Below are 18,286 nucleotides of genomic sequence, written 5' to 3'. Positions count from 1 at the left end.
CTTCTCTATGTGCTCTGTCCAGGTGTACCTGAGCTACAACAACGTCTCCTCCCTGAAGATGCTCGTGACCAAGGACAACTGGGTGCTGTCCTCGGAGATCAACCAGGTAGCCGATCCCATCCACCCAGCAGAGGCGACTGATCTCAAGCAGTAGAGATTCCCTCAAAGCACTCATGTCATAAGGGGATTTCTTAAAAGGATTTGGATGGGACCATGAAACCAACCCAGTTATAGAAACACTGCTGCTCCCACAGGGCCTGGAGTGGAGAACCCACAAATCTTCCTCTCCTGCCTGCCTACCATTTTGCCCCCAACCTCTCATCTCTGCTGCTCTCTGCCCTGCCGCTTCCTCCCTCTCTCTGCTCCTTCTTCCCTGTAGGGATGGGGACAGGGGACAAGCATGGGTTGAGGGAAAACATGAGCTTTGCCCATGCCCTGGGGAGAGTCACTTCCCCACCTGTGACATTAGGGGGTTCAGTGGGTGCCTGACTCTAAGGATCTACTCCATTGTTGCCTCAGTCATTGTTTCTTTTTTTTTTTTATATATATATTTTTTTAACGTTTATTTATTTTTGAGACCGAGAGAGACAGAGCATGAACGGGGGAGGGTCAGAGAGAGGGAGACACAGAATCTGAAACAGGCTCCAGGCTCTGAGCTGTCAGCACAGAGCCTGACGCGGGGCTCAAACTCACGGACCGCGAGATCATGACCTGAGCCGAAGTCGGCTGCCCAACCGACTGAGCCACTCAGGCACCCCAGTCATTGTTTCTTGAGATACCCTCCTGTCTACCTGTCCTGAATTCTCTCAACAGCCCATTTTCATGGGGATGGGACTGAGGTTCAGAGAGGTTGAGTCACTTTTTTACAGTCACACAGCAAGTCAGTGGCAGCCTTGAGCTTCTAGCCCTGGTCTCCAGCATCGGAGTCAGCGCCCCCCGCCCCCAGCATAGGCTGGGGAGGTGGTGCAGGAACGAGGCCACCTCTGTCCCATGCAGGTCCGCCTGTACACCCTGGAGGACGACAAGTTCCTCTCCTTCCACATGGAGATGCTGGTGCAGGTGGAAACAATCCAGGCCTTCCTGCTGCTCTCAGACCTGCTTCGGAGGCCCGAGTGGGACAAGCACTACCGGTGAGGGCCAAGGTGCCAGTGGGGCAGGGTGCTTTTCTCAGGCCTGTTGGGAAGGTGGGCCTTCAGGTGTGTCCTTCTGTCCTTCTGTTCTGTCCTTCATAATCCCCCATTATGCTTGGCCCCTACTGGGTGTCGTCGGGGCGGGCGGGTGGGAATTACAGTTATGCGTTGGGTGGGTGTCAGAGTCAAGGGCGTTCTGAGCCCTCAGGGAAGGGACTGAGCCTGGAATTGGAGTTGGAAGCCTGGGTTTAAATCCTATTTCTGGCCCAACTGGCTGTGTGACTTCAGGCAAGTCACTTCCTTTCTAGGTCTCAAGTTTCCCTCTTCTTAAAATGGGTACTTGAAGTGTGGGTCATGCACCTGGACTCTGGATAGATCAGTGATTTTCAAACCATGTTCTGTGGGGTCCTGTGTCCCCAAAGAAGGCTCAGGGACCACTTGGGGTGGGGGGTAGAACGCTGAGGGGGCAGGTGGGCCCCTTCCCAGACTCAGGGTAACTAAAGGAATGGCCGATTTGATGAATTCACCCAGTTTGCCAGCTCTTCTTATGGATATGTGCATGCATATGTTATTTTTGAATGTAGTGAGTTACTGAATATAAATGTTATTCCTGTGAATACATTTGTTCCCTGAATTTACTGATTCTTCAGGCGAATATTTTCTTCCTGAATTTAACCAAGGAAGAGAAATCTGTTCTTAGGAAAATAGCCAAAATTTCAGTGTTTAATATGAGAATGTTAAAGTTGAAACTGGTATTTTTTCAAATCCCTTTAAAGTCATTTTCTGTTGTGCCAACACCTTACTTTGGGGAGTTCTTTGATCATTTCTCCAATTGGCTGCTTATGAGGAGCCTGTATTCCTGAGCATCTCCATAGGGAGGGTCTGTAGGTTTGGCAAATTGATTTTTGACCAATTGCCTTCCCCTTTCTACTCCCATTTAACTCACCAGCGTGGGCCTACTTGTGGCTCTTTCTACACAGGCTTTCTGTTTAAGGTTTTGGTGCAAAAAAGGCTGTTGTTTTTTAAAAAAAAAAAAAAGAAAAAAAGCCTTGGTCTAGGTGACCCCAGGCCTGTTGGCAGTGACATTCTACAAAGCCGGGAGGTGATTTGGTGGTGGATGTTGGGGGTGTTGGGCCTACGATAGGAAGACTTCTTGGAGGAGGCAGGCTGGCGTGGGCCTTGAAGGCCAGGTCAGATCTTGACCCTTGGTGGGATTGGTGGGGAGAGTGTCCCAAGGGGAAAGGGAACCCCTAGCTGCTTCCTCCCACCCCACCGATAGCATCTTGTTCATGAGACAGCCTCTGAAGGTGAGTGAGAGAGCAGGGCAGAGAGTGGCGGGTTTGGACATGGTCGTGTGTGTTTCTGTGTGGATGTCCTTGTGTGTGTGCACGTGTGTTGGTGTAAGCCTCTGCGTCGTACCTGGACACATATGTGCAGCATGCCCGGGCCCAAGGGGCAGAACTCTGGCACCTGCCAGTACGAGCACATCTCAGCCTGAATGGCTTTGTGGCTGTGGGCAGGTTATTTTCTGAGTCAGCCCCTCATGTGTAGGGATACTGAGAGCACCTCCTGCATGGGCCACTGTGGATTCAAGGACACAGTGCATGGAAAGCTCTTAGAGCAATGCCTGACACATGGCAGGTGCTCACAACCAGTAAACTGTCCCACATCGGTGCGGGCGTGTGCACCTGCAGACAGGTACAGACACCGTGGTGGGTATCTGTGTACGCTCACAGGTGTGCATGTCTTTGTTCCCATGTCTGTATGTGTGTGCATTTGCCTGTGGACGCGTCTGTGTGAGCTCCTGTGCGTGTGTGCGTGTGTGTGTGTGTGTGTGTGTGTGTGTTCATGTGCAGCTTGGCCTGGCCTTTCTGCCCTCCTGTGGTCCCTGCTGAGCAATGTAGGTGGTAAAGTCCCCCAGACGTCTGCTCAAGAAGGCTGCGGCATGGGAAAGCCTGGGCCAGTGTGACTCCCTTGAACCCTGATCTCTGGGCCTCCCTACAGGAGCGTGGAGCTAGTGCAGCAGGTGGACGAGGATGATGCCATCTACCACGTCATCAGCCCTGCCCTTGGCGGTGACGCCAAGCCCCAGGACTTTGTGATCCTGGCCTCTCGGCGGAAGCCGTGCGACAACGGGTGGGTGTCCGCCTGCTGAGGTAGGAGGCGGGCGGGGCTCGTTAACCCCCACCCGGGAGGGGGCGTCAGCTTAGCCTCAGAGCTCTGCTTTCTGCCCGCTGCGGACTTCAGGCACCACTTGGCTTTTCTGGGCTGCCGTGGCCTTGCTGTGGGTAGAGTGGAGGACGAGGGGACACAGCTCCCCTCTGGCCACTTATGCTCTAAGGCGGGGTGGCCTGTGTCCCTGGGGTGGTGAGGCTGCCTCACCCCGGTCATGGACAGGCCCTTGCTCATGTGGCCACCTCCTTGGCCTCACCTCCTGAGGGCGCCATGTTGGCTGAAAAGTGGGAAGGCGGAAGGCAGCCTGCCCGCTGTGTCAGGATAGTCGGCATCACTTCCGCTAGAGACAAGCACAGAAGAATGAAGCATGAAATCCCAAAGTATGTGACTCCTTCGAGTGGCTGCAGTGGAGGGGCTTTTCCAGAAGATGTACAGTAAAGCCAGGCTGGCTCCTGGCAGATTCAGGGCTGCTGACCCACAGGTGCCTCCTCTCTCTAGCCTGGTCCAGAGCCAGGCCTCGGGCCTTTAAGAGTTTATGGGCCTTAGACTCTGGTGAGATGTCTGAGTGGAGGGGGCTCTGGAGCCTGAGCTGGGAAGAGCAGGTCCTCACCTCCTTGTGTGCCCCTCTCTGCCCTTTGTCGGCTCCAGGGACCCCTATGTCATCGCGCTGAGGTCCGTTACACTGCCCACGCACCCCGAGACACCAGCATACAGGCGCGGGGAGACCCTCTGCTCAGGCTTCTGCTTCTGGCGAGAGGGGGACCAGCTGACCAAGGTGAGGCCCGGTGTACCCCTCCCCCCAACAGTGCCCCCAAAGCCACATGCGTGTCCAGAGCTCTGTGCTGCAGGCTCAGTCAGTCCCATACCTGGGCCCCACCTGCCCCCCCCCCCACCCCCCCAGCAGGCTCTCTTCTAGCTTGGGGCAGCCTAAGAGTGTCAGGGGCTGAAAACAAGCCTTCATTAAGATCTAATCTGTGCAGAGACAAGACTCCAGGGTCTCGGAGAAAGCTCTGGATGCTGAGGGCAGAGGCCTGGGTTCTGATCTAAAATTCAGCTCATTATTTATTTACTTATATACCTCTCTCGTCTGGGAAGGCTTTATACGGCTCTCAGGGCCCATAAAACTCAGCAGGGCAGCCAGTGCTAATTGAAAATGCGGGGGAGGAGGCTGAGAGCGAGCGAGGGTGGGGGTACTGCAGCTCCCCATCCTTGAGGCACCGCTGCCTTAGGACCCCAAGACTCACCCCGGCAGGGACTAGGCTGGTGTTCGCTAACTTAACACCCTTAACCTGAGGAGCTTCTCAGCACGATCCCTGGGCTTATTTCTAACTTGTTTCTACGACTCTGGAGTATCACCGTTTATCCACGCTGGGCTCTGGACACCCAGTCCCTGTCCTCCGGAACCTCCTTCATCTGCCAGAGGAGGCACATGATGGCAGTGTCCTGTTTGTCAGTCCCCAGAACAGAGGTCAGGGAAGCCTGCTGGAGGAAGTCACAGTGTGTCACCTTCTGCGGCCCTGGGGTGCTGGCTTGCGTTTTCTGCCTTCCCTGCCCGCCTCACGCCCACCTGGCTCCCCCCGGCCCCCCGCCCAGCCTCCCTCAGTGTGGCTTCCTGTCCTGCAGGTGTCCTACTACAACCAGGCTACCCCGGGCTTTCTCAACTACGTGACCACCAACGTGGCTGGTCTCTCTTCTGAGTTCTACACCACCGTCAAGGCTTGTGAGCAGTTCCTCTTGGACAACCGGAGCGATCTGGCCCCCAGCCTCCAGACCCTCTAGGCAACCCTCAGTGGCCACCTCCTGCCCACGCCCACTCTATCCGGTCCGCAGGGACGGGACACACGTGCAGTGCATTGAGGAAGGCAGGGGCATTTATTCCTTCCCGCCCCCCTGCCCCCGCCCCGGGGGAAGCCTTCACCCAGGGGTCCACCTGCCCAGCACCACTGGGCGCTCAGTTCCTGCCAACATCCGCCAGCAAGTCTTCACGGTAGCTCCGGGGCAGCCTGTAGTAGATTCGGGTCTTGTCCATAGCCCTGGCCGCCAGCAGCGCTGCCCGCACGGATGCATAGTTGCCCCTCAAAGGGCTGTGCTCCACCATGACAGTGGCCCTGGGGGAGGCGGCCAGCAGCCTGGCCACGACTCCAGCCGTGTTCTGGCCCAGCAGTCCTGCATGCAGCTGGAAGGACACAGGCTGCCAGAGAGCCCGGCACAGTTCCAGCATATCTTCAAGCAGCTGTTCCCTGTAGCCGCTGCCCAGCGCCTCCACGGGCCAACCCGGTGCCACTGTCACATGGGGGAAGATCTCAGCCACAGCCGTAAGCAACTCCTGGCCGGCCAGGTGGCCAGGGACTGCAAAACTGCCATGGGAGACTGTGGCCCCGATCCACACAGGCCGAGGCAGGTGGCCGAGTGTGGAGAGATGGGCCAGCATGGCCAGGGCTGGCCGGAGGGCTGAGGGCTCTGCTACGTGCAGATGGACACCCCAGTGTCCAGGACGCCCAGCGAGCTGCAGCAGGCAGGACTCCAGTGTCAGGGCGGGGCCTCCCGGGGCACGCACGATGGGCACCGGCTCCTTGGCCGCAGGCTCCTGGAGGCTAACGTTCAGCAGGATCATGCCTTCTCTGTCTGGAAGAGGCAGTGCAGACAACAGTGTCAGGAGCTGGGGTTATGGTGGGGTGTCAGAGGCCCTTGTGAAAGGGGTGGTAAAGGAGAAGCTGGTGCCCCATCTGCTGAGATCTGTTGATTGGTCCAGGCTCCGGGTGGAAGGGTTGCTTTATAAATGTGCCCGGGGCTCATAAGGATGACGTGATCAGCTGCTAGCTCAGCTCTTGGCCTTTGAGCCCTGGGGCCTGTGCCTGCCTCTCCTGCAGCAGATATAGGTCAGGGCTCAAGGGCACTGAAGGCTAGGAGTCCTGTGCTCTTGATAGCCCTGTACTCCCCCACCGTGGCATCCAGCCCGTTGCCACGGTAGCAGAGACCCTAGGTTCCTACCCCAAGCAAAGGAACCCCCCACAGTTTATCTAGGAGCACAAGGGCTAAAGGCAGACCTTACCTGGGAGGCTAACCATTGCTGTTCTCCCGTTGCCCTGGATGTCAGGAACCAGCCACTCCACGCTCAGACCGTCTCCCCCGGGGGGCTGGAGAAGAGGGATCAGGCTGCCTCCCGTGTAGTAAATTCGCTTCCGCGTGGCATTCGCTGTGGGACCCCAAATTGCCAAGGTGAAGCGGCCACCATTCACGGAGTGCCTTCTGTGCACTGTGTTTACGCGCATTCTAAGCCTCACAGCAACCCGCCAGGCTTGCTTGCTCCAGTGGAGTCCACTGGAGATTATAAGAGACTTACCCAAGGTCCTACAGCCAACGAGCAGAGTTGCTGGGGTGGAAACCTGATGGAGCCTAGATGGCGCCTGTGCAGGAATGTTGAGAACCCGATGGGTTCCCTTTGGGATGGCTTAACTGCAGGCTCTCCTAGGTTCAGGGTCAAGGGAATGAGGGGTCTGGACAAGGGAACCGGTAGCATCTGGGCCACTGATTAGTGGGTACAGTGAGGGGGGGGCAGTCTCTGAGGAACTATGCTGTAAGGGAAAAGTACATGGGGTTTGGAATTTGCTGGGTTCCAATCTAAGCTGTGCTATGTACAAGCAAATGACTGTGTAGATACTTAACTGCTCTGAACCTCAGTTTCCCTATCCGTAAACCAGAATCACAGCTTCCTGGATATGAGGCTTGCCCAGCATACCATACCGAGGTCTGGCACACGATAGGTGCTTGAAAGGATTCCTTGACCCCGTTAGACCCAGAATTTTCCTCTTCCGATGCCTCGCCCCTCCAGCTCTGCTCCAGTGTCCACCAAATGCTGTTCTGTGCAGAATCCAGGCCCACCCTCCCCCTTCCTGCCCGCCCACAGCCCTCCCTACCGGCCAGCTGCTTGAACTGCGACAGGACAGGCTCGAAGAGGTCATAGTAGACTTGGTGAGAGGCACTGTTGTCTCGGACATAGAGGAGATCGTCCACTGACACGGGGTCCGAGGCGCCCTGCCACAGCGTCAGGCTGTACCTGGGGCCCAGAGAGCCAGCTCAGCACCTGCCTGGGCCCAGCAAGGTCCTCAACCCCACTCCTGTGCTCAGAACTGGACCCTAGCTAGGCAGGAATAGAGCATCTGGCCTCCAGCTTCCCACCAGCCCCTCCTCCCTGAGAACTACCTCCTCCTCAGGGGCAGAAGGAGCCACAGGGCTTCACGAATGGAGAGCAAAAGCAGAGACTGAGAAGGACGGAGGGGATGGCCCGCCCTGCCTCCTCACTGGGAATGTGTATTTCTGGTCCTGTCTTAGGGAAGGGACAAGGACAGAAAGGGGTGGATACAGGGCCGTGGGGGAGAAGTTAGGTGTGGAGGGGGAAGGAGACAGCCTTGGGACTCCTGTGGGAAGTGGCTGAGGAAGGTGGGGCTGGGCAGCTAGGAGTGGACTGCAGGAGTGCAGATGGGGGTCCCTCAATTCCGGCAGGATCATCCTGGGCAGAAGTTGCAGGTGTAGGCTATGCAGGGCACAGCTGGCTCCCGTGGGCAGAAGACTTCATTAGGTAGATGTTATCCACCAGTGGACTGGCTGCCTCAAATGATAGTGAGCAGCCTGTCACCAGAGGTATACAAGCAAAACCAGGGCCATAGTAGAAGATGTGAACACCAGCGGGTATTAGACAAATGTGTTTAAGTGTCTGGAGGCATCAATGCCTGGGCGTGGGTTTGGTGGGTCAGGGGCTAAGGCAGGGGCCTGGGAGTTTTCACCTCTGAGATTGGCCCAGCAGCCAGCTGAAGTGGGGCCAGGCAGCCCGCACCATGACAGCCCGCACGGGGAAGGTGACCTTCTGTGGCAGTGCTCCCACCAGTCCCTGCATCTTTTCCACCATGGCTCTGGTGTATGTTCTGTTCGGGAACAGGGGCACATAGAGGGTGGTCCAACCCGGAGACAGGGTGGCCTCAGGATAGTTCTCCTGGACCAAGGCCAGAAACCTGCAGAGAAATCAGAGACACTGGTCTTTGAGAGCCTTGCTGTCCCCTTCCCCGTGTCCTGGGATCCCATCACCGTGCTAGGAAGTGACAAGGCCCGGTGAATATAGAATATAAGGACAGAAGCAGAGTCCTGAAGAACATAAGTGACTTATTTAGGTCCTATAAATAAGGCACGGACTTTGGAGTCAGGGGTTCTAGGTTCCAGGTTCGGGTCCTGACTCTGTAACCTTGGGCAGCTCACTCAACCTCTTTGATTCTCAAAGATGGCGTCCCTTTTGGGAGGGCAGGGCCTCTGAAGCGTCCCCATCTGGACCGGGGAGACAAGCCAGGGCCCCCCGATGTGGGAATTTGGACTCTGCCAGCTGTAAGTCTCTGAAACTTCAGATTTTATTTTTAAATTTCATTTAAAACTTTGCCCTGATAGAAATTTTAATAGAGAAATAACATGACCCTCTCCTCCCTAAACTAGTGAGTGAAATCGACACTCCAAGAAGATGAGCCATATTTATCTTGGGGCCACTGACTGCATTGTCCCAACTGCTGCTTTCCAAATGCATCTCAGTTTGAGAATCACAATAAACACTGGATGGATGGATTGTTGGCTGGCTGGCTGGCTGGCTGGACAGATGGACAGATGGATGTTAGAATCAGAAAGGCCTGGCTTTGAATCTTTGCTTTGCAATCATTAGAGTTAGGCCCGTCGCGTAACTTCAACGAGATTGTTCTTCTGTTAATAAAATGAAACTAATAGCACCTACCTCATTCTCTTGACAACTCAAGTGCCTTTTGAAACAGGGGCTGGGCACATAATAAACATTCAACAAATTGAGTCTTGATTACTGGTCAGCTTTCTCTTCTGCAAAATGGGGGGGGGGATACTCCTAACTTGGTGTTGCTATGTAAAGGTCAAATTGGACACACTCTCTTCTTTTGTGTGGCCCTTCGCTATAAACTGTGGAGCACTGTGCAGCTGGGCTGTGTGACGGCTGCTGGTGGCAGTGCCGGGATTTCAGGGGGGCTGGGGAAGGAGTTAGCACTTTTAGACTTCTTTCTAGCAGGCCAAGCCCTGCCTTGGTCACTGGGGATACAGAGAGGACTGGGCCCTGTCTGTCCTCCAGGAGTCCACAGTGTAGCAGGGGCTGTAAACCTGTCATCGGTAGTGACAGCCCAATGAAATCAGGGCTGTGTTAGGAGGGAAGTGTGGAGGAAGGTTCTCAGCAGCCTGGGATGTCAGGGTCGTTTTTGGAGGAGGTCATGATGGGGCCTAGCTTCATCAGGGAATGGGGGAAAAGTCAGAGAGAACAGCACGTGCAAAAGCTCAGAGGTCAGAGGTAAACCTCAGTAAATGTGCCCTGAGCACTTTCTGTGCCAGATGTTGAAGGAAGCGGGCTGGATGCAGCTGGGGCAGAGAGGTGAACACTCACTGTGTGGCATTGACCTCGATTGAGATGGGCACATTGGGGCCCCTCAGGATGTCGGCATTGATCCACACAGGTCTTCGGACTCTCCCGTCCTCTGTGAGCCGCCGCAGGAGGGCCAGGGAGGGGCCCACAGCCTTGAGGCTCTTGAAATCCAGTTTGATGCCTGTGGGGAGGGGGCCAAGAACTTGGGAAAATGGCCTCTCGTGCTCAGGGCAGAAGGAACCGGCAGACTTGACTTCCTGGAGCAGCGAGAGCAGGTATGGTGTGTGTGTGTGTGTGTGTGTGTGTGTGTGTGTGTGTTTGGGGCTGGGAGTGGGAGGAGGAGAGAAGCCAGGCACCAGATTCCAGCTGGGTGAAAAGAGCGCTTTTAAACAGGCAGAGCTAACCCAGAGGAAGGACCTGCCTCCGGGGAATGAGCTCCTGCCCCCGCCCCTGGGGGAGAGGGGGAGGAAACAGAGGCTTGGACTTGGGCTGGTGTAGGGGTTGTCAAGCATCTGATGAAAAGAGACCATGGTTCTTGGAAAGGGCAGGCTTGGAGGGTCCTGAGCCACCTGAGTCTGTGCGGGGGAGGGGGGGGGTCACTTAGCCTGCAGGGAGGGGTGTTTGAGTAGAGGAGGGCAATCAAGGTAGATGAAGGGCCCCTGTGAACACAGGCCTGTCCACTCAGGCAGCCAGGGGCTGGTGATGAAGAGAACTGCAGGGGCGAGGCTGGGAACTGGGAGAGGGGTGTGGAAAGCCAGGCCAAGGAGATGACGCTTTGCCCGAGGACAGTGGGGAGCCATGCAGGGCTAAAGAGGGGTGTGGCATGACAAAATGGGCATTTTGGAAATCTCACTCAGATGTGCCTGGTGGCTGTGGTGGAGGGAAGACTAGAGCCGCTGAGTTTGGGGACAGCATGTGGTGAAAGGGTGAAGGACGTGGGGGGAGGTGTGAGGGGGATGCCTTGATGCCTAGATTCAGATGGCAATTGGCAAAGGGACCTGGGAGGGAAGGGCAGAGTTGGGCTCTGAACAGGCTATACCCAATTTGGAGGATTCAGGAGGGAACAACCTGAACGTGTTTGGCACTTTGCCACCCCCCACCTCACCTGGAATTCTCTGGGCCACTAGGGCAGGAAAGCTCAGGCAAGGAGCCAGGGGAGGACCCGAGAGCTGGGGAGCTGGGGAGGGGCTGAGAGAGTCCTCACCCTTCTGTGAAGAAGCCAGCACAGCCTCCAGCCACTGCTGCAGGGTGTTGTCGCTGTAGATGGCTGGGGGGTGTGCCATGACTGGGACTCCTGTCTCATTGACCGTGTTGAGTCCTTCTATGGTGACGTCTGCCTCCAGGACCATGGCGTTGCCTGGGCAAGAGGCACAACTTGATCAGTTCCTTTAAAAAAATTTTTTTTCCCATCACCAAAGCATCATGCATTTATCAAAGAACATTTGGAAAATACAGAAAAGCAGGAAGAAAAAATTCATCCACACTTCCATCATAGTTCACGTTCGGATGTATTTTCTTCCATTTTTGCCTACATATGGTTTTTATACAATTGAGACCACACTACATTTGTAATTTTTGATCTTTTTCTTTCAGTATTATGGCATCTTCACAATCTCCTATGTCTTATTAAAAAAGAAAAATGGCTACAAAAACTCTGGTTGTGGGTGCTCACCACAATTTCGTTAACCACCTCTTATTCCTGAGACATTTTGGTAGTTTTTAATTTTTTGCTACTAACAAATGATGCCTATTTTTATCCTGACTTTTGAATTATTTCTAATCCCTACTTGTGGAATTTGAGGTAGGGCCATGAAGGGTCATTTTTAAAGTGTAAATTATTGGGGTACCTGGGTGGCTCAGTTGGTTAAGCATCCAACTTTTGATTTTGGCTCAGGTCATGACCTTGTGGTTTGTGGCATTGAGTCCTGCATCGGGCTCTGTGCTGTTGGTGAGGAGCCTGCTTGGGATTTTCTCTCTCCCTCTCTCTCTCTGCCCTTCCCCTACTCATGCTCTCTCTCTCTCTCTCTCTCTCTCTCTCTGCTGTTGGTGAGGAGCCTGCTTGGGATTTTCTCTCTCCCTCTCTCTCTCTGCCCCTCCCCTACTCATGCTCTCTCTCTCTCTCTCTCTGTGTCTCTCAAAAAGTACATAAGTAGGGGCACCTGGGCGGCTCAGTCAGTTAAGCGTCCGACTTCAGCTCAGGTCATGATCTCACAGTCCGTGAGTTCAAGCCCCGCATCGGGCTGTGTGCTGACAGCTCAGAGCCTGGAGCCTGCTTCCGATTCTGTGTCCTGCCTGCCCGCCCCCCCCCCCCCGCCCCTCCCCTGCTCATGCTCATGCTCTGTCTCAAAAATAAAAACATTAAAAAAAATTTAAAAAGTAAATAAGTCAACATTAAAAAAAACGAAGTCCATATTATCACATCACTGTCTAGAAAAGTTGTTCTGATTCATATTCCCACCTGAGGTACGTAAGCTTGCCCATCTCCTTGCACCCTTACAGCACGGAGCATTGTTCTTTTCAGTTTTCAATTTCAATTTTTAAAACCCTGTCCTCCAGAGTTCAATCTAGGAGAGAGTTAAGGCCTTCCCAACGGAAGCAGACCGGGAAGACCCTGCCAGGGTCACTCAGCATTTGGGGTGTGCAGTGGAGGGAGGGAGGGGTCACGTTCAGCTCTGCAGCATAACAGACACTTGGCATCAGCAGGGGCCCTTTCTCCTGGTTTGCACTCACAACCTCCTGACCTCTCACCTCTAGCCTGGCTCCCCTTGAAGTGCATTCTCTACACACAGCAACCAGAGTGAGTGTTCTAAACATGTACGTACCTGATCACGTCACTTCCTATAAAAAACAACCAAACAACAGCCCCACCCGTTGCCCTTAGGATCAAATCCAAACTCCTTGCCATAGCCCTTGTGGTCCTGCATGACCAGGCTTAGGCCAAGCTCACCTTAAGTCCCCCTCTCCCTGATCTCTAGGTTCCAGCCCCTCCAGCTTCTGCAACATTAACGTGCACACAAATCACGCAGGCACTCTTAAAATTCAAATTCTGGGGGAGCCTGGGTGGTTCAGTCAGTTAGGCATCTGACCCTTGATTTCAGCTCAGATCATGGTCCCGTAGTATGTGAGATCGAGCCCCACATGGGGCTCTTCACTGACAGCATGGAGCCTGCTTGAGATTCTCTCTCTGCCCCTCCTCTGTGCGTGTGCTCTCTCTCAGACTAAAGAAATAAACATTTAAAAAATATATTAAAAAAAATTCAAGTTCCGAGCAGTGGGATCAGGGGTGGGACTGAGATACTGCATATCTAACCAGCTCCCTAGCCATGCCCATGCCCTTGGTCCATGGACCACACTTTGAGTAGTGCTAAGGCTCGAATTTGTTGTGTGCTCCCATCTCTGGGCTCTTGCTCATGGATGTTGCCTTGGCAACACTCTTTCCTCTGCAGCTTTACTAGGCCACCTTCTGCTCATGTGTTAGTGTTGGCTTAAAATATCACTTCCTCAGGGAGGCCGTGCCTGAACCCCATGCCCAGTCTGACTTAGTCACCTGCTTCTGTGCTACTTTTTTGAGTGCTTGGCCCCATGTAATTGCTCACTTAGCATCAACCTTCCTGATTGTAGGCACCAGGGAGCAGGGTCCAGGTCTGAATTGAACATCACTTGAATTTCTGGTGCCTAGTTGGTATCAGGCCTCAAAAAAAAAAAAAACAAAAAAACAAAAAAACCAAAAAACAACAACAACAAAGAGCTTCACAAATGGTTGTTGAATGATGAACAACGGAGTGAATTAATGATAGAAAAGTCAAGATCGATAAACCCAGGTCCAGAAAGGTTAAAGAAACAGCTTGGCCAAAGTCAGGATTTTTGCAGATTTCTCTAGAATCTAGGTGCCTGGATTTCCAGGAGGGGAAGGAAGGTGAGTGCCAGGCTGTCCCTGGCAGCCAGCTGGGCATTTCACATCATCGCATTTCATCCTGTTATAGATCCTACTTCTAGAGTGTGGGACTCCCTGTTGGCAAGGTGGGGATGAGCCTCCCCAGGCCATGAAAATAGGACATAGGTGTTAAAGCACGTTGTTACACTGTAAAGGGCTTTATGAAGGCGGCCTTCATTTTGATGAGCACAAATTTCTTTCTCATCTTAACTTTTGGTTAAGATGCGGAGAGGGGGGCGGGGCAGGGGGGCGCCTGGGTGGCTCAGTCGGTTAAACATCCTACTTCAGCTCAGGTCATGATCTTGTGGTTTGTGAGCCCTGCGTCGGGCTCTGTGCTGACAGCTCAGAGCCTGGAGCCTGCTTCAGAGCCTGTGCCTTCCTCTCTCTCTGCCCCTCCCCCGCTCACGCTCTGTCTCTCTCTCAAAAATAAGCATTAAAAATTTTTTTAAAAAAGACGCAGAGAGAGGGGTCCAAAAGGCTTGGGCCCCGGTGAGGCCCAGAGAAGCCAGGCCAGAACCGGGTGGGGGTGCAGGTAAGAGGGTAGCTCATGAGAATGGATGCATAGCTGTCTCCTTCCCCATCCAGTGGGGGCCGGTGCCAGTCTCGGGGAGGCAGGGTGCATCAAAAGCCATCTCTGAGCCCTGGTTACCTTCTGATGGTGCCTCCCTTAAGGCGCTGTGAGCCCGTTGGAGACAAGGTCACAATCTCACTCATTTCTCAACCTTCCCCTGGAGATGGACCCAGAGCAAGGGCCCAGCCGCACACTCAGTGAATTGGACTGAAGACCGGCAGAAAGTACATTCTGGACCTAACCTGCCTCCTTGGGATTGCCACCTAGACCCAGCTTCTTCCTCAAAAAAGCCTTCTGTCTTGTCTTGCCCTCGAGATGCTGAATCTGGGGGGCCGCCGTGTTCGGGCGGGGTATGAGGAAGGGACAAGTGACGAGGGAGGGAGGGCTGTCTCCTGAGGGGACAGGAAGCTCCCGAGGCCTCCCCCCATTCCACCCCACGTGCCAGGAGGCTCTACACAGCACAGCCAGGCAGGACAGCACCCCGGCCGAGCGGGCAGGCTCTGGACCCAGATTGCAACCTACTGGTCCCAGCGCTCCTGTTTGCAGTCTGTTAACTCTGGCAGGTTACTGGACTTCTCTGGGCCTCCTTTTCCTCACTCACAAGAATTATTATTTAATGGAGATAGCCTTGGTTAGGCATTCACCGAGTGTTAATCATTATTCACATGGAGGAGCTCACAGAACTAGAGTGACCGTACCTCTCCCTTTGCCTGAGATAGTTGGATGTATTTCTGTTGTCTCCGCACAATTTTCGTTTTCGTTTTTGCTTATTTTTATTGTTTATTTTGAGAGAGAGAGAGAGAGAGTGTGTGTGTGTGCACAAGTGGGGGGAGAGGCAGAGAGAAGGAGAGACGGAACCCCAAGCGGCTCCGTGCCATGAGTGCAGAGCCTGATGTGGGGCTCAGACTCACAAACCGTGAAATCGTGACCTGAGCTGAGATCAGGAGTCAGACGCTTAACTGGCTGTGCCACCCAGGTGCCCCATGTTGTCTCCACATAATTTTCGGTAATGATTTCTTTCACTATCGGAAGTGCCCTGGTTCGGATGACAAATGAGACGGAAATTCTACCAATCCGTATTCTGCAGAGGGAAAAAGTGAACTGCAGACAGGTGACGTCACCTGTCCCAAATCACTCTGCCAGTAGGGGGCCAAGGGAAGACTTGAACCTGGTTCCGTCTGCCTCCCAGATCTTGGCTCTGGCCCCTCCTCTCCACATGGAAGTCATGTCCAAGATGATTTCACCAGCCTAACCTTGCCCCTGGGTCCCACTCGGTCCCCACCCCAGCTGTGGCACCACCCTTCTCCTAGAAGCCTACTCCGGGGCTCTGGCAGGACCCTCCGGGAGAAAACTGGGCCTGGGGTTCTCTCCGGACCCCCGAAGCTATGCTAAGGGGTACCTCTCCCTGCTGCTTGCTATTGGGCACTGCCTGGTTGGAGTCATTGGCTTTCTTCTTGGCCAAAGTCCTGCTATAGTGGGGCCGGATCGCTTGTCTGCTACCCCAGGGCCGCTGACTGGTTGCCATAATCAGTCCGAACTGGAGACTCAGGGGCATTACACAATTTGCTCAGGTTTTCACAGCTTCTTTTGATAGCACTGGGCCTCAAACTCACATGTCTTCTGGCTTCCACAGGCTAGGCAGGGACAGCTGTCAGCTGGCAGGTGGTGGAGGGGGCAGCCGGGACGGAGGGCAGGACAGGATGACTTTGGAATCACACATCTGGTTCTCGCCATAATGCCGCCTCGTAGGTGGTGCCGTCTCATCCCCACCTCTGCTCTCCCCCCACCTCCTCCACCCCCGCCCTGGCCTGCCCCAGTCCTGGCAGCCAGACTTACTGCTTAGGGCAGCCCCCATCTCCTTCTGGCTGTTGGCAGCGTGGTACCAGGTGACCAGCAGGCCATCTCGTTGGCTGATCTGGCCGAGGCTCTGAAGGTAGTCCAGCATGTCTGCGTCCGGGCGGCAGGCTGCTTCCTGCTCACAGCCTGGCATGAAGCCCAAGGGGTCCGTTAGCATCGGTTCTCGCCTCTGCCCAAGACTCCTGTCCGTTCATCCCACTGACCCTCCCTGGGCTCCGAGGGTGTGTCCAGCTCTCCATCTGACAGCGAGACAGGGGGTCTCGGGGCCATCAGCGCTGTGCGTGAGAGCAATGTGTGGGCTCCTGGGCACAAGGGGACCCCAAAGCAGCCTAGGCAGTCAGGATGTTCACAGAGGAGGGAACATTTAAGGGGGCCTTGAGGATGGGTGCAAATGGGATAGGAAAGGGGGACTGGGTTGTTCCTGACAGAGAGAACAGTATAAGCAAAGGCTGGGCCCGAGGAAAGAGGGTGGTCACCTAGAGGAATAACCACTGGCTTGGTACAGACGGCGGTGGAGACATGGTGTGGGCAGCATTGGAAAGGGGCATTGTGATCAGGTTGTGAATGGCCATGAACGCCAGCAAAGGGGTTGGCTGTGTGCTGAGGGCAGCGAGGGGGTTGTATTTAGCAAGATCTCACGGGCTACAGAGTGAGCGCTGGCTGGAGAGAGCAGGCTGCAGACAGAGGCCGTCTGCAGGCAAGCCGAGGCAGGGGTCAAGGACCCCGGAGGCCGGGGTGCCCGGTGGGCAGGGAGGGTAGAGGGGGCGCAGGGTAGAAGCCAGGTGCTGTGGCTACAGACACGAGGCAGAAGTGAGAGTGGAGGCTGCCCCCCAGTTTCCGCGGGAAGGGAAGGGGAAATGGGCATGGGGGGAATACGAAGTGAGCTCTGTCTTCTGAGTCTGAGATGCCCACATCATCTTCAAAGGAGAAGGCCCATTCAGGGGCCCAGGAGGGAGGTCTGGGCCGGGTGGGCAACCGGAGCCTGGTGGAGGAGGAGGGGAAAGTTGATGGGGCCTTCTGCTGGGGACAGAGTCTCAGTGGGGGACGTGGGATGGGAGAGGAGGCTGTCAGAGTGGGCGACGGGGAAGCCAAGCAGGTGGCACGACAGGGAGGTCCCTACCTGGCTGGGTGCGTTGCTGCAGCACGAAGCTCAGGACCATCCCAAAGGCGAAAACCAGAACCACACTGGCACTGCCGACGAGGGCCCACTTGGTCTGCCGGCTGGAGCACCTCTTCTTACACGCCATGATGATCCTCTCTGTGGGATGCCTCCCAGCTCCTCAGGCCCAGGGGTCCCCGGAGGCTCCCTGTAGCTAGGATCCCGGGGGAGGCAGGAGCCCCATGCGGCATCCACTTCTCCACGGAGACACTCCAGCTCCCGCAGGTCAGGAACGTCTAGGTGCAGAGACTGCCCCTGAGGCTCCTCCTCCCTCCCTCCCCTCCTCCTCTTTCCACACCCTCCCAGGATCTTAACGAATCCAGCAGAAAGTCCTAACACCTCCACCACAAACTTTGAGCCCTTCAAGAGGCCAGAAAAGGTTGGACCAAGCCCCCGTCCCCTGTCTTTCCGTTCCTGCCTGGGAGTCGGGATACTGCCCACTCGACCTTGCTTTCCTGGAGATCGGAGCAGGAGTCTTCCCCTGTGCAAAAGGTGGCAGCTGGATCGTTCTTTTCCGTATTCTGCCCTGCCCCAGGAAGTCACCAAGGTCAGGCAAGGGTTGATGACAAGGACAAATTAGATGTGCCTGAGGCATATGAACTTTCCTTCCATCCCAGATTGTGGTTGACAGATTATCTACCTGAGATTGAAGCTGATAGGCTTGGCGTGCTGGCCTAGGTTACACAAGCCACTCCTGGGGCAGTGAGTCCACAGGGAAGGGGCTGAGTCACCACCTCGCTCTGAGGGTGTCCTGGGGGCCCCTGGCGTGGGAAGTAAGTTAGAGACTGTCCCTACATCAGGGACTCTGGAATTTAAATGAGTCCAAGAATCACCTGTAAGGTACACAGGGACTTTGGTTTACAGAGGCTCACAGAAAATCTGTCAGGGCCACTGATAGACTGACTGATTCAGAAGCACACGCCCGTGTGTGTGTGTGTGTGTGTGTGTGTGTGTGTGTGTGTGTGTGTATGCCTGTTAAGACTATCTAGAATGATGAATGATGCCCAGGTGGGACGATGGAGGGAATCTGGGTGGTGCGGAACATGTC

General features: G+C 54.9%; 2 protein-coding genes and 1 long non-coding RNA gene across 6 annotated transcripts in view; 2 read left to right on the top strand and 1 right to left on the bottom strand.

Annotated features, from left to right (window-relative positions):
- Positions 1–5,162, top strand: part of ACOT11 (acyl-CoA thioesterase 11) — a 49,774-nt gene extending 44,612 nt beyond the window's left edge. For all 4 annotated transcript variants that reach the window (XM_058717309.1, XM_058717310.1, XM_058717307.1 and 1 more), the window contains exons 12-16: positions 23–106; positions 997–1,130; positions 3,135–3,266; positions 3,954–4,080; positions 4,929–5,162. In XM_058717309.1, the coding sequence (XP_058573292.1) occupies positions 23–106; positions 997–1,130; positions 3,135–3,266; positions 3,954–4,080; positions 4,929–5,084 (633 nt within the window). In that variant the 3' untranslated portion in view covers positions 5,085–5,162. The remainder of the gene's footprint in view (positions 1–22; positions 107–996; positions 1,131–3,134; positions 3,267–3,953; positions 4,081–4,928) is intronic.
- On the bottom strand, positions 5,155–17,772 carry FAM151A (family with sequence similarity 151 member A). Its single transcript, XM_058717311.1, has 8 exons — positions 17,200–17,772; positions 16,059–16,205; positions 10,922–11,074; positions 9,739–9,898; positions 8,090–8,314; positions 7,223–7,362; positions 6,358–6,501; positions 5,155–5,930 (listed from the first exon to the last, which is right to left on the bottom strand). The coding sequence occupies exons 1-8, from the start codon at positions 17,324–17,326 to the stop codon at positions 5,257–5,259; spliced, it is 1,770 nt and encodes a 589-aa protein (XP_058573294.1). The 5' UTR covers positions 17,327–17,772; the 3' UTR covers positions 5,155–5,256.
- Positions 8,314–9,143, top strand: LOC131504704 (uncharacterized). The gene is made up of 2 exons (XR_009258124.1): positions 8,314–8,678; positions 8,784–9,143. It is a non-coding gene; the product is annotated as an uncharacterized LOC131504704 (long non-coding RNA).
- Positions 17,773–18,286: the final 514 nt, after the last annotated feature.

The sequence above is a fragment of the Neofelis nebulosa genome, chromosome 2, assembly GCF_028018385.1.
Source record: "Neofelis nebulosa isolate mNeoNeb1 chromosome 2, mNeoNeb1.pri, whole genome shotgun sequence".
NCBI lineage: Eukaryota > Metazoa > Chordata > Mammalia > Carnivora > Felidae > Neofelis > Neofelis nebulosa.
This window is presented reverse-complemented; position numbering and strand designations above follow the sequence as displayed.